Source organism: Doryrhamphus excisus, linkage group LG17 (assembly GCF_037039965.1).
Source record: "Doryrhamphus excisus strain RoL-2023G ecotype Guam linkage group LG17, RoL_Dexc_Guam_v1.1, whole genome shotgun sequence".
NCBI classification, from domain to species: Eukaryota; Metazoa; Chordata; class Actinopteri; order Syngnathiformes; family Syngnathidae; genus Doryrhamphus; species Doryrhamphus excisus.
In genome coordinates, this window is record NC_136373.1 from 10502353 (window position 1) to 10518384 (window position 16032).

General features: G+C 40.6%; 1 protein-coding gene across 1 annotated transcript; it reads right to left on the reverse strand.

The window, feature by feature from the left end:
* Window positions 1–121: 121 nt before the first annotated feature.
* On the reverse strand, window positions 122–15662 carry stat6 (signal transducer and activator of transcription 6, interleukin-4 induced). The gene is made up of 20 exons (XM_058083807.2): window positions 15273–15662; window positions 14090–14230; window positions 13847–13991; window positions 11565–11645; window positions 11279–11465; window positions 10915–11015; window positions 10616–10764; window positions 9556–9672; window positions 9183–9350; window positions 8130–8217; window positions 7936–8058; window positions 6971–7063; window positions 4397–4600; window positions 4246–4340; window positions 4017–4150; window positions 2481–2630; window positions 2344–2404; window positions 2176–2256; window positions 1293–1382; window positions 122–930 (listed from the first exon to the last, which is right to left on the reverse strand). The coding sequence occupies exons 2-20, from the start codon at window positions 14221–14223 to the stop codon at window positions 810–812; spliced, it is 2322 nt and encodes a 773-aa protein (XP_057939790.2). The 5' UTR covers window positions 14224–14230; window positions 15273–15662; the 3' UTR covers window positions 122–809.
* Between the last annotated feature and the right edge of the window lie 370 nt (window positions 15663–16032).

Genomic DNA, 16032 nt, shown 5'->3' on the forward strand with positions numbered 1-16032 from the left:
CTATTTACCTTATAAAAATTATGATGATAATACTCTATTTACCTCATAATAATAATGATAATAATACTCACCTCACCACATGCAGATGATAGATGATATACCATACGAGTAAGAAGTCATGTCAGTGTAAAATCTGAAGTTTATTTCAATTGCTATTTCTGATCATTGTTATTGGTAGGAGTGCTAAATGACCAACAAATTGTTGGTCAATATTCAGTTAAGAAGCTCCTAAAGTGGAGACTGTATACATGGACCTGTTCAATGAGCCCTATTTGGTCGAGATAAAACTGACAGCAAATCGTTGGCCAATATCTGAAGTGAAAAACATGTTGAAAGAAAATGGTTATGAAGTAAACATCCCATAAATCTCTGTCATAAATGTCATAAAACATATGATTTGTATGTTTTGAAGCACATCCCCATCAGCTCACATTGACTGCAAGTATTTGTACATGGATATTGTCGTGTGTGTGTATATACGTATACATTTACATAAGTACAATTGTGTTCTGTGTACTGTTATACAAGTGTAGTTAAAGTAGACACTAAAAATAAACCATCGACATCACTACTTTTTGTTCATGCTGTCCTTAATGACTTGACTTGTCGCCCCAAAGAAGACAAGGCTGCAGAAAGTCTCCAAAGGCGGTATGTTTTGTTATGGTTTGTTTATGGGCGTCAAACAAGGAGATGTCTTCCACTTTCTTCACAAAAAACTGAGAAGACTGTCCAAGACTAGGTCCTGACCTGAGACCTGCTGGACATCATCAGCAGAAGAGCAGCCAGCGGAGGAATGGGAAGGATCAAACCTACCCGTCATCAGTGAAGGCAGACGCGGCGTTTGGACTGAATTCGACAACAAGAGCCTCTGAGGTCTCCATCTGGTCCAGGGTGATGGACTCTGAAGAGTTGAACTGCTGGTACTGATGCCTGACAGGAAGAGCAGCAACGGGCCTGAGATCATATTTCTCCTCCCTTGGCTAATAGCTTAATATTAGCTTTATGTAGTATTTGAGTTGTTGTACTTAATGTACCAAATCAGCTCCTTTAAGTATTAGCGATTTTAAAGGATTTGGATGTTCTCTATCGTCGGCATTATGGATTGTCCTTACTCATCTTTTTGGTACATTTAGCCAGAGAGTGTCTTTGTTTGTTAATTTGTTAAATTGGAATTCTCCAGTCTTAAATGATCACTGCCTATGTTTGGTCAACTTCGTTGTCAATGTGTAAAAGTAGGATAAGGTAGGTAAAGGTAGGAGAGGCAGTGAAGCTGTGGTGAAAGCGTAACCTACATTGGGAATCCAACAGAGTTGTGGGCGCTTTCGGCCACAGGAGCCATGGTGGCCCCGTAGGGTACAACTGATCCAACTGAAGCAGCCTCCCTGCAACACAAATACATCATGTTAGCCATTCACCTTGATTTCATTTGTTAAGTTCATGTGATGAATATATATGATATGATAAATGAGAACAGCATGATAGAATTTCAAAGCTGGGGGTGGCTGGTTGAAATCCCATCATGGTACCCCTGAGCATGGGATGTTCCTTCATACACAATCCGTTCAGTCTCACAGCTCTGCTCTACAAGCAGGATCCTGTTCATACGTTGTTGTGATGTACAGTAAGAACAACAAAGGCCTCCACGTTCCTAATGGTTAACATTTAGGGACGGACGTATGGACAGGGTGAGGAGCTCAAAGTTGACCCACTGCTTCTTCACATCCAGACTAGCAAGTTGAGGTGGCTCGTGCAACTAGCCCCGATGCCTCCTGAACCTTTTAGGGTGCTTTCAGGGTCTCCCCCATAGAACTGAAGAGGTGGCTGGAGACCAGAAAGTCTGGACTTCCTTACACAGATACTCTTCAGTGGAAGAAAATGGATGGATGGACACAAAATGACCGTGACCAAGACCTACAGAGAGCATCCCAAAACTACTCGGTGCAGCTTCCCTCCCTGCAACCATGCCATGGTCTGAACCGGCCAGCACAAACCCAGTTCTTGGCTTGGCACACCAAAACATGAGCAAGTACAGCTAAACTTTGGAGAGCAATGATGCTAGTGCTATGTCCGTATGTCTTGCCCAATAAAATGAATTTCTTCTCCACGTTTACAGTTTGTATGACATTTATAGTGGCAGTAGCTATGTTATGGACATGTATAGAAATGAGGACCTACAATGGATATCCAGCAGCATTGTGGTGACTGTCAGAGTGATGTGACATATTGGCAACGTTAGGTGTCACTGAGCCATCCTCCCTGCAAAAACACAAAGACTAATCAAATCTCAAGTCCACATTACATTTATTTTTGTAGACTAGAGGTAAGATGCAAAGCATTCCTTACTTGCCCAATTTAGTACGCAGTGAGAAAGGGATGTAGCCCCCAATGGGGGAGGTTTGGGGTTCTACATAGAAAATAATGATGGTTGATTGCAAGTTTTCCCAGGACTGAAATAAGTTTAGTTGGAATGGAGGCTTTACCTGAATAGTACTTCTTGAAAACGTCATGTTTAGGAAAGTCAGGGTACAGAGAGGTGATGTCATTTATGTCTCTGATGTGGTCACCAAGGCTACGGATTTCAAGATCCTTCTTGGTGAAGGGCCGAATGTTTTGGATCATCTGTCCACCATCTGGAAGAAGTAAAGATCTCAGTGACTTCTATAACAGTTACTATATTTGAGTGACCACTTAATATAATGAAGTACTACACCACTGTAAACCACAATTATAATAAGAACATGTTCAACATATTTAAGGGCACATATGAAGAGCTTGCAACCAAAAGGCGCTAAATCCATTTTGACTGATTTCGAGAAAATCAATGATTTTTAACTACGCACATATCAATCTATTTGGTCATCAAGTCTATATTGCAAATGAAAGAGCTATCAATATAGGTAATAAAAATGCATGCTATAAAAATCCTGCACACACCATGTATTTTATATCTTTTTTTTAATAAATTTTTTTTCGGATTTAGCGCCTTTTGGCTGAAATGATGGATTTAGCGCCTTTTGGCTGAAATAAATTTGAAGTCACCTTTAACTTCTTCAATGGCATTGTTGTAAAAGAATGTAAGGTGCTTTAATGTGCTATGCTAATAAAATAATTACAACACAGAAGCCATTCTCAACATACAATACAAAATAATTATTAATTAAATTAATAACAATTTTATTAAAAGCAGTGCTCATATTTGACTGCACCATGAAGGTGACAGTGACAAAAATCATCTCATTATCAATAGATGGGAAACTTGGGCCAATCAGAATAAAGAATAAAAAAAGGGATTTATCGCCTTTTGGTTGAAATCTGAAATGGAAATAGCGCCTTTTGGTTGAAAGCATAAATTTCATATCACTTTTTTTCATATTTTTTAAAATGATTTCAAGACCAAAATATGTGATTTGGATACACATGACAGAGGTCTATTAAACTCATGAAAAACATGCAACTTAGTGAAAATTGGATTTAGCGCCTTTTGGTTGCAAGCTCTTCATATAGACAAACAACCATCCCCACCCACATTCATACCTATGGACAATTTGGGGTGGCCATTTAACCTAGCATGTTTTTGGAATGGGGGAGAACATGCAAACTCCACACAGCGATGCCCAATTCGAACTCAGGTCATCCCAATCTCCTGACAGTGTGGCCAACCTGCTAACCACTCTCCACCGTGCGGCCCTAAAATGTTTTCTATACATATGGTAATGGTTTTCCAATTGAGTGCATCCCATAATCAGTTCCCAGTTCCACATGTCCAAAAGGAGTAGGAAGAAGCAAAGCTAATTAATTAAATTCTACCCCTCCATCTGGTACTGGTACTAAAATCAGTAACTGTTACATTTGTTCACTTCCTGCTTTCCATAATACAGTTTAAGGTTTTTAAAAAAAAAAAATTAAATAATGTACCTCGTACCAAAGTACGAGGTGATATGACCATACAATGACATTATGTGTACCATAGTAACCATAGTATTGAATCTTTTAACTAGGTCACAGCTTGTACTCACGTTCAGCTGCAGAAACATAAGCGATGGTGATGCCACCGATCTCAGAATCGCTAAAACGAAGCAGGAATGTTCCATTTGGCCTGTCTTTGAGAATCAGGTGCAGATGCTGCTTGCCGATGAAACCAAATATGAGCCTTTGGGGCCAAAACATGGCAACAGGTTGAAGTTACTAGCCAAGTGTTACAAGTTGGTAATATTCAATGTGAAGATATGTCTTCATAATTCATACCCATCACTCCAATAGGTTCTCAAGTGTTTTTTGGTTAGGTCCATCACTCCCTCAAACCACTGCCAGAAAGTGAACAGTCGACCCGGGAGAACTTCCTGTAAAATGAGACATTGTGACAAAGGCATTTACGTGTGTGTGTGTGTGTGCATACCTTATTAAACTGAGGCCAGGAAACCATCATGTTGCTGAAATCACCGGTGAAGTCTGGCTTGTCAAACATTTTCTGGGCCAGGAAGTGCTGGTTGTAGTGGTGAAGGGTGTGATGCGTCTGGACCTCGGAGATGAACTTACTGTTGAGAGTGCTACACATGAGCTTCCAGGGCACACGATCTGGCACCACAAATGGGACTCTGTCCTGGTGACACCCATACACAGCATGTTATGACAAGTTGAACCTTCTTATGTAGACAAGAATGTCTTCATGGGGTTTGAGTGTTAAGTCAATAATCGTATTATTATTGCTTATGCTGTTTGTGTTTCCAATACATTCATTTATTGGAGACAGCCCACTACCAATACCTTTGGATCACCACAAAATAGATTTACCACCTGTTCACCCTTGTTCATGAACACATAATGGGACATCTGTGTTGCTTGTCATTATAACTTCATACAGTAGATGGCATTGTAAGGAAAGGAAATGAAAGGAAACCACTATTTTATTTTGCCCCTCATCCACAGTTTATCTTTTCTGTGCTCTAAAGATATAGAAACAAATGAAAATAGACACGTAGCAACTGCACGGCATGTCGTCTACAAAGGTGGCATAGGTGACCATGCAGTAACAGGTAAGCCGTGTCTGCTAAGGTAAGGCAGGTAAGGCAGCCGTGTCTGCTATTAGAGGTCTTTAGCGTGCACAACACAAAACTTTTAAAACCAGGAATGCTGCTGAATGCTTCATCTTTAAAAGTGCCTACCGTTGGAATTAGGGAGCTGTTGATGTAGTTGGAGGCTAATATGTACAGCTGTTACCAACACCACTTTAATGGCAACCTTGGCAATTCAGTCCCATGGTGATTGGAAGAGTTTCATTCAGCCAACACCGGGCTGATCGTGTTATGTGTGTGCGCTCTCTCCAGAGCAGATTGGAGCAGCCGTGTCTGCTATCAGAGGTCTTTAGCGTGCACAACACAAACTTTAATGATGAGAGAAATGTTTTATACATACTACTACTTATCTTGTCAGTGTTTGGTGAAAACGTGTTTAGAGCCGCTTGCTCTAAACACAATCAATGTAGCAGTAGCGAAGTAGAAAGCACCAAACACTTTTTTACTTGAATTTATGTTTGCTTGACAAAGCTAAATCCTACTCTGTAGGTGCTATTCTATTTATGCTTCAGTTAAAAAATTGTTTATTTTATTTCATAGACAATACTTGAATAATTAAACACTTTTTTTTTTACTTGAAAGTGTTTACTTGAAAGCTGAATCCTACTGTGTTCAGTTTTCACATTTCAACAAATGTTTGTTTAAACTTGAGACCTGTAATATTTGTTATCATTGTCATTTTTTATGTAAATTGAGGGAGCAAAAGCAGTATCGGCCACAAATATTGGCCCAAGCAAAATCACCAGTCCATAATTGGCCATCGGCTAAGGGTGATGGAAAGAAAACGGTATTGGCCCGAAAAAATCCATATCGGTCTATCTCTAATGTTGACTAATACACCACGGCGGCTCTGGAACTTCTTTCGTCAGCACAGGAATTTCACATAGCAACATAGAAACTAACGCAAACACTTTTTCAACCTCCAAAATAACAACACAGCAGCAGTCGCTGTAGCAGCTCCAATACCTGCCTTACCTTTGTGGTAGTGGTCTGAGGCACTGTGAGCACAGTGCTGACGCACTGCAGGCGAGTGTGCGGTCAAGATAGTTGCTAGCCCGCTATTGAAGCAACACACCAGTAACGTAGTTTGATCGGTGTAAGAATGTTAATAATAATGTCGCTGTAGCTTGTTTAATATCCATGTCACATAACATGCAAACGGAGCCTTGTTGGCGCTTTTGAGAGCCTTTATAGGTGGAATAAGTGTTTCCCATTATTCTCAGTAATTAGTAACTGCCTCTTTTTATCTCTTTGTATATCTTTAGAAGGCACAGATATAAGAAGGATATATGTTCATGTCTCACTTAAAGACTGACGATGATGATTACAAATTTCCCCACTGAGGGGCAAATTCCAAAAAAGGGGAGTTTTTCTTTAAATGGGACCTATTATGCAAATTTTTCGGCCCTTTGTATTGAGCTGTGGACTCCTATAGAGCAGCTACACACAATAACCAGCACAGAAAGCTTTATAATTCTTCCAGAATCTGCACCTATTCCAGCTGGATTTCTTTGGATTTTGTGGTTCCTGTCAAAACGGTCAGTTTTAATGTATTCCACTCCTGGCCCGCCTCCAGGTCACTCCGCTGTAGTTGGTCACACTCCCAAGTGATCAGGAGGAATAGATGCCAAACCCAACTTTATAGGAGTCTCCTTTCTTTTCCAGTCATTGATTGGCATGCTAGAGTATAAGAGTGTTATCCAAGAGGCCACTCCTGGCCAGACACCTACAGACCGCCATGCATACTGTGTGTTGTCTGACCCCTTTGTTTTCCAAAGGTCATAAAAACTGCCAATTTCAGGAATTGTCTTTCCCAGTTAGAATGATAACATTTTTTCCACAACACTCCAAATCAGCAACTAGAGTAACTTCAGCACATAGAAGGACATTCCTCTTACTGGTTCCGAAAAAGCACAGTCCCAAATGATGGTAGCCAGTGCGTTGTTGTCTTGGCTGCCATGGACAATGACGACGAGTGGCAACGAGATCATCTGCAATTACATATAATTCAATATCAACATGTGATATATTTATGATTATACATCATCTATTTGTAATCACTGCTGGACTGTTGATGTAGTATATTATGGAACAGTGACTGCGCAATTTGGGGTACGACAATTGTCATGGGGGAACGTGAATAAAAACAATTAGCACCTAACTTTCAAAAATGATGCATTCATGGGCATTACGTAACTCCTGGGACACAATTTGCCGCTGCATTCAAGAACACTTGTAAATCACAGCAAACACACATGCAGCCCAAAGTATGTGATATTTACAAAACCGCTTGTTGCTCATTCAACAATAAGACAATGTTAGAAAATGTTCTACTTCTAACAGACATCAATGTTAAACAAACCATTGGACAGATACTGCTTTATCATGATTGGTCAACTTTCCCCTTCTATTGGCTATGAAATGAATGTGCTGACTTAAACCATAGCCATCCTGAGTGGACAAAAAAGTGAAGCTTAAATTCAAATTAAATCGATTCAAATTCAAATTAAATGGATTCAAAAGGTAGGATGCCAACATCAGAGTGGGATAAAATATATGGAGGATAATAACTTATCTATTTGTGCTTGTGTCAAATGTCACCATGCAAAATAAACATGTTTGACCCGGAATTAGTATAAAAGAATGAACCACTGAATTATCTTCCATATTTCTTAAACCACTGCCAGAAAGTGAACATTTTTAAGTGTGCAAGAGTAGGGGGTACATGGCTTCAGGTCAAATGTCTGAAGGGGTCCTTGACTGTAACGGTTTGGAACCACTGTTCTAGAACACATCATTGTCATACTCAGTACAGTTAAGTGAATGTGCAGATTAAAAAGGGACAGTGACAACAAGGACAAACCTGTATCTTGTACGGAGTGTCACAGCCGGTGATGGTGATCTCTGTTGAGAAGAGAAGGGCAAATTTCTCCTCGGTCACAGACTCTGACCCCTTCCTGTCCGCTCTCTTGATCTTCTTGATGGACTATTGTAGGAAAGCAACAATCTTATCCCTTACTATCAAGCGCAGCCTGAGAAGTGGGATGCGGTACATACCATATTTCTGAATGTGGCACATGTGCTCTTGGTGGCTGTGTTGTGTTCAAGGATGGCTGTGTTATTGATCACTTCCCCAACATTATCACTGCATACAATGCAACATTGTTTCATTTTACATCAAAAGCCACAAAAAATATTTCATTCTATTCCAGGCACAATTTAGTATTGGCCCTTACAGGTCCTTTCTTCCTGCAACTGTCAGGCTGTACAACCAGCACCGCTCCCAATAGACTTCTACACCACTATGTACATATGTGCAATACTTTGTTTTTTATATTCAGTATAGTTACTCCAGACCCCACTCACTGTGCAATATATGATCAACCTCCACATGCAATTTTAAGGCTCTAAATGCAATATATTAAGTTATATGTGAAGTATTTCTATAATGCCTCATATTAACTCACTAGCAAGATCTCAGTGTATAGACTGGTCATATATCTCATCTCGTTGTTTATTTTTCTATATTGTGTATTTTGTGCTGCTTAACTGACTCTGTACTCTTGCTGCTGTGCAATGCAACTTTCCCTACTGAAGGACGAATAAAGGCATATCTTATCTTATCTTATCTTATCTTATACATGTGGTCCTCAGGTTACATACCAGTCCCGTTCCTACACTACACACCTCAGTCAAATATCGGTGTCAGTTGGCTCTTGTAGTATGTAGATTAAATCCTACATCCCTCACACTGCATGTACACAGAACACAGGAAGCAAATATTAAATATAGTATAATATAACGGTAATTAAAAAGGGAGAACAACTCCCTACCTTATTGGGAGGGGGAAGTAGAAGAGGCAGGAGAACAATTAAAACAATAGTTTGTTTACAATGAACATGTTTGCATTTCATCAATTAAACAATTCCCTCGTTGACTTTCTTGAATGTAGCTTTCATTTTACATTCATTTATGGGAGTATGTATATGCAGTATGTAACCACAAGGTCAGAATGGTGTAACCCAAGGACCACCGGTACCTACAATTTTAATGTAAATTGATGTTGAAACACAAAATTAAATCGAACAAGTGTTGTGCTCACCAACTTACCTAAGTATGACACTCAGGTTTCTGGCCTGCAGCTCATTAATAACTTGTGCCCTCAACACCACAGGCCTCCCTGGAGCTACCTTCTCCCCGAGCAGATAGCGTACAGTAGTGGAGAACTTGGATTGTGTCTTAATGACCTGAGGGGGCTGCTTGTCCACCACAAGAGAGCTAAAGCACAAAGTGTACACATGGAAAAGTAAAGAAACGTCAGTGATCTACGTACATTGGTCTTTGTGATCAAATGAGATTGAATGACAAAATGTTTGGACGTGCTGTAATGTAAAAGGTACTCTCCCATAGGGTAAACAAGAGCTGTACCAGACATGCTGCCATTACAAAGGTAATGCTCAGCTGAAAATGCTCAGAAAATTACCTCTGAACAAGAACCTGCAAAAGATGCCCCAGCCTTTCCTGCAGCTCTGGGATGGGGTCCAATATGAGCATTAGTTCCTGCCTCAGCTTGCCATTCAGACCACAAAGCTGCTCACACCTGACAGGAGCACATGAAAAACATCATGATTAGGGTATGAAGTGATGACAAATTGATCAATTAATCAAAATTTTCAAATGAATTAATCACGATTAGTCACCATTTGCAGCTATGTGCGAAATACGCCCTTTTTTGGCTGCACTTGATAGGCCAGAAGATAACAGATCCAAATGAACTGAACATTTGAATCACACTTTGTGTCATTAAGATCCAAAGACACCATGTATTTTTTCAAGTTGAATGCACTGTTGATTGATGTGTACCTGGGATTTCCAAGTACACTTACATACAACAAATTGTACTTCCACAGTAAGAGTTACACTAGTGAGTGAAAACAATAGCCACTTACTGTTTTTGTTTGTCTGTTTATTTATACCATACATAAACTACATTTTCTCTGCGGACGGTTCTGCGGCGGGATGTCATCCCAAGCACTAACTGTCCCCGCCTGAACTAAACTGTGGCAAAAAACTTCCAAATTCCTCTCTTACGGAGCGTGAATGGAAGCTAGCGGGATTAGATTAGCTCAGCAGAGCATACAAGTGCGGCTGTGTTTGTGCGACTCAGGCTGGGTGAGTGTTTACACCGTGTTGTGTGTTACCGCTTTCATGTAAGCTACTATTTTACAATACCCACTAACAACGATATAAAGGTTCTGAGTTAAAAAAGACCAGAGGCACATTTATTATTCTGTCAAGACGCCTTCTCAACACACGCACACATTCACTAACCCCAAAAGCACACACACTATGCTGGCAAAATAAGTGTAAAAAACTGAATAATAAAAAAAAAAAAAAAAACAGAAAAAAATGCTGACATTGGGCCTGACATTTTATAGTACTCCATTTAAAGCTTCTAGGTTAACTAAGGGGTTTTACACTTTGGGCATTAACTCTAAACTAAAGAACAGAAGGGGAATTAAATACAAAAGCAGACACTTTACCAAGTCTGCAGGATGTTCAGGTTGTCATCAAAAGGATGTCCAATGGTGGCCTTGTACTGCTCGCACCTCCAAGCCTTCAGCCTGCTGAGGAGTCGTGCCTGACACTGGTCCAGACAGTCCACGCACTCCATGAGCAACTGGAAACGTTTCTGCAGCAATCACAGCACATTACACTGACGCCAGCCACACAAACGCAGGTGAGCAAAGACTTTTGGTAACATAGTGTACTTGTTAATGCATGATCACACCTATCCAAGTGATTCTGGAGGGTTACTATATAAAGAAGTAAGCCTGCTCACCGTTGCCATGGTGTTTACGCTATACTCCAGTTGCTGGATGTGTTTCTGCAGTCTGTTGATTTCTGAGACTGGGGTTTCCAGTCCATTCTGTTGCATCGTTCCTGCGCAACCAACAAGCAGTAAGCACAAATTATGTCTTTTTGAATGGGGCAGAACACACATTTTAGTTATCATTCCAATGTTTCTGATACATTCAAGTATTTGCCATTGTACTTTATTGTATCCTATAGGGCTGCACTGGAATTATATTGGGCAGTTTTTTGCGTATTTATATTTATGTACACATGTTTCAAATATGCTGCTTCTGTACATCTATTTCTATTTGGGGCTTATAAGAGTAATAGATTTATTAGATTTATAATACCTTGATTCAACAACTCAAAGTTTTGCCTCTCCCAGTTAAGCTCTTCCTGCAGATCGTGTATCGTCTGTCGGAGGTTCTGAACTTCCAACACCCTGAGAACCAGGTGATCCACATCTTGCATAGCTGGAAATTTTAATTCTCCGGTGCCATATTGAGGACACTGTGGAGGGTTGTCTACCTGGGACGTCTGCACACGACACACACAGCGCAGGACTCATAGAATGCAATCAGGTAAACAGAGCAAGTTTTATGTTGAACATGAACAACTAAGTCCAAAAAATCTTACAGGCCTGAGCAGATCCCTCTCTTTGCGCAGAGTGTCCCTCACCATTACTGCAAACTGCAGCGGCTGCTGCTGAAATATGCCCTATAAGACAAGTGCACAGGCTTTTTACTTCTTCTAAATCTACACATAGGCTCAAAATTATTGGCACCCTTACCACTAAAAAAACAAAATCAATGAAATAATAGGAAGCTGACTAACATGATAACACAGAAAAATGTAATTAAAATGAGCAAATGGAAACCGGTCACTGGTTTTGAATGGTGGTTCAAGAGAACATAAAAAAAGACAGCTTAATGAAAAATGAATGAAACTGGCTTGGACATCATTATGCTAGCCTTAACTCAGGGGTTCTCAATTATCGCCCCCTATACCTTACACATTGTAGTCGTAGTAAGCAGTGATATTTATAAGTTGTGCACCACAATGAAACATTATTGAATAGACACATTTGTGTACTAGTAAAGTATTTTTAATCCAGAAAAAAAATGCTCAATGGTCAAACAATAATTTGTGAAGCAAAGGTGAGAAAAATACACAGAAAAATGGAACGGCTAGATTTTGTAGCTTGTGCAAAATCAGCACTTTGTATTGGATCTAATCGGTGGTGTTTCATCCACTTCAAATTGTCACAGCAGTGTGATTCACTCACCTGTGCCATCATTTGATTTGCTGCCGCTAATAAAATACTTGTTTAGGAGGCACTGGTTCATCACTTTTTGGTCTTTTCCTTCAGAAGTTGTTGAAGAATTAGACAATGTTGGCAGGGACGCCATGATAGATGTTTTCGTAGTCAAACAATCGCTGATTGGTTGATCGCGAACAAGAACCGGTGTGGGTAAAACGCGGACTGTGGACTGCGGACCGCGGTCTAAATAAACGATTCTGATTGGTCCATTTCAAGATTTGCAAGGATTGCTTTGCAAATTACCACCGGAATTACGCAGTCCGTGTTTTACCAACACCCAACAAGAACCGCTTTTAAAAAAACTCTTGGCAGTATGGCATGCCAAAGTGCACTTGCCTGACGGGAATATCACTGATTGGATTTACTTGCCCGTATTTTGTTTTAACTTGCCCCGGGCCATCGGTACATCGTTATTGTCAAGCCCTGCCTAAATACACAACATGTTGTATTACTGTTAAATACTCATGAATGTTTCAACCGTCTCTTCTCTTCCCTCCTCTCCCTCACCCCCCTCTCTTTGCGAGTACCGGCCTGACGCTCTGACTCTGGTCGCTGCAGTAACGTTTACACATGCCTTCAAAATAATAGTACAGATACACACATACCACAAAATGAAGTGCATGGAAATTTTAACTTGCACTTATTGAAGTAGTTTATTAATGAGAAAAAATATATTTATCTTTTTCTTCTTTCTCTTTGGCCTTTTCCAATATATTCACTATCTCTCTACTGTCCAAGCCATCTCAGTCTGGCCTTTCTGACTTTATCTCTAAGGCCTCTAACATGTAATATCCCTCTGAAGTACTCCTTCCTGATCCTATCCATCCTGGTCACTCCCAAAGAGAACCTCAGCATCCCCATCCCTGCTACCTCCAGTTCTGCTTCCTGTCTCTTCCTCAGTGGGACTGTCTCTAGACCAAACAACATGGCTGGTCTCACCAGTTTTGTATACCTTTCCTTTCATTTTAGCTGAAACTCTTCTATCAAACATCACGCCTGACACTTTTCTCCACCTGTTCCATCCTGCCTGCACACGCTTCTTCACTTCCTTTTCACAATCTCCATTGTTCTGGACTGTTAACCCCAAGTACTTCAAATTCTCCACCTTCTGTATCTCTTCTCCCTGTAACCTCACTCTTCCACTTGGGTCCCTCTCATTCACACACATATACTCCGTCTTGCTGCGGCTAATCTTCATTCCTCTCCTTTCCAGGGCAAACCTCCACTCTTCTAGCATCTCCTCCACCTGTTCCCTACTCTCACTACAAATCCCAATGTCCTCTGCCAACATCATAGTCCATAGAGATTCTTGTCTAAACTCATCTGTCACCCTGTCCATCACCATAGCAAACTACCAATTGATTCACTGACCTGTACCGGTCTGTGACCCGGGGGTTGGGGACCACTGCTTTACAGACTGAACTTGAAACTGGAACCAGCAAAATGCCACAAATGGAGAGCAGTGAAGGATACAAGCATATTCATACATTACACATGTTGGCAGGTCTGCACTAATATTGGATATGAATACATACCAGGATACAAGAAAGAGAACTTAATTTCAGTTTTGGCTCTGGTTGACTGATGGTTTTCCTACCATGTTCCTGCTTATCTGCATTAACTTCATTTTGTCCACCACGTTGGCGTTATGCTGCGAATACGACTGCAGAAGGATGATGATCTCGTCTAACAGAGCCCGGGCGTTTGCCTCCTGTTCTGCATTGTCCAGTTCAAACTCCTCCCTGAAAACACAGTATGAGTGGGAGTTTAAATGTGTGTGTGTGTGTGTGTGTGTGTGTGTGTGCGTGCAGGAGGCGGTGTGTGTCTGTTTGACTGATACCATCTTTGTGCCTCAATCCAGTCAGACAAAAAGTGTCGCACTTCAATTGCTAAGGTGGCTGTGGGGTAGAGGTCATTGATGGTGTGGACAGGAAGGTACTGTATCAGTTGGCTCATGCGACTCCACTGGGCCATGGTCAAGCTGAATGGTCAGTGATGAAAATCAACATTGGTCTTTGTTAGATTTGCTAGAGTAATGTTGAAGAATTAAGGAATGAAATAACTTATACGACAATGACATACAAAATGTTACTTTGGCAAGCTATTTTCAAAGGATAAATATTGTACAGCCGCTTCTGTCACTTGTTGCTTTTTTTCCCCAGTTTTAAATCATTCAACTTTGTCCCCAAGTCTTGGAGATAATTTAATTTTTTTCTTCTAAGTGAACCAAGACTTATTGGAATCATTTTTTCAATTTTTCCAACATATCTGATGAGCCAGCAACTCTATTGACATACCTTGTTTACATGATAGCTATGAGCTATTGAACGTGCTTGTTACATAATTGGATTTATTCATGATTACTATTACAAAAAATCCCCAAAATTATTAGAAATCACAATAATTAAAATAACCAAAACAGAAAAATAACCAATAATCTGGCAACTTCTTGGACAGCCAATAGCTATTTTTTTTTACTGAGGAGTTGGCAACATTGAATTGCAATAATACCGAAGAAAACATTTGTAGAAGATCCATGGGCTGCTGACTCGCTGCCAGCTTCTCATAGAGATCAATTTTAGTCAGAGTGCAAACAATTGGCTCGTTTTGATAAAAGCTGAGGTGTAGCTGTTTGTCTGTGTTGGGAAGAGGTATGATTGATCTGTAACAAACATTCGTTTGGGAGATATTGAGCGCGGAAGTCTGAGAATATCTTTCAAAGTTTACCGCGGCCTGGAACACCGCCAGCCTGATCGGAGGGTCAACATTAACGGACACTACTGTTCAGCTCAAATTAAAACTTATCTCGTGAAAGGGAATCATATCATGATCAACGTAGGCGACGCCTCTCTTTAAATACTGCTGGTGATGGTTGTGGGTGGCTTTTACACAAACGGAAATGCGCAGATATACGGAGTACGGAAACTGGTCAAAATAATAATAACGAAGGATGGTAAAATGATAATAATACTACCAAGACTTATCTAAGTCAGCTAACATCCAAGTGCAATGTTTACACTTACCTTCGGCTCGTTTCCAATTCAACTACTGTATTAAAAAGGCTCTACGTCGTCTCCTCTGGCACAGTCGTACACATGGGGGGCGGATAACGCTTCTCATAGAGGACGTTTTCTGACAATGTGGACTAGGAAGGCTAAAGTTAAAGCAGTTATGAAGTAGGTTAGCCGGCCATTACTTCCTTGTTCCTCGCGCAGCGCGCCCAAGATGCACGCGCAAGTCGCTTCCTGCTCTCAGGAGACAGTCGCGGCGTGCGCACTTGGGCCGATGTGATGTCGGGGCTTGTTCGACTGTAGAGCTGTTTCACACCTCGACTGAAACTATTGGGAAGACGACCCACTGTTGCTCGACATATGAGTCAGTCATCTTCCAGAGAATAACAAGCGATGGGCGGAGTCACTTTGACTCATTTCTCTCGCTCGCCCTCACACACACAAACACTAGGACTTCCAGTAAGTGTTCTCCCTGAAAGGCATCTCCATAGACATGAACTCAGTGACAGCATCTCATGGCTAAGTGGTTGAAATTCTAAACCCAGCAGGCACACAACGTTGATGTGTTGACTAAACATTAATGATGGTGAACATTTAAAGTTAGAATAACATTGTAAAATAGTTTGTATATTTGTAAATCAAAACAACATTGAAGTATGATATTTAAACAACGGTGTACTTCGACAGTGGAACAACGTTGTAAAATACTTGTATTTGTAAACTGAGACAACGTTGAAGTACAATATTTAAGCAACGGTGTACAGCGACAGTT

Bases quoted from the DNA above. Each gene is read 5' to 3' on its own strand.
- stat6 (XM_058083807.2), bottom strand. From the start codon at position 14,223: ATGGCCCAGTGGAGTCGCATGAGCCAACTGATACAGTACCTTCCTGTC. The intron at 11,646-13,846 runs GTAGGAAAACCA...CTTGTCTTATAG, and splicing joins TGCAGATAAGCAGGAACATG to GGCATATTTCAGCAGCAGCC. The intron at 1,383-2,175 runs GTAGGTCCTCAT...TTTGTGTTGCAG, and splicing joins AATGCTGCTGGATATCCATT to GGAGGCTGCTTCAGTTGGAT.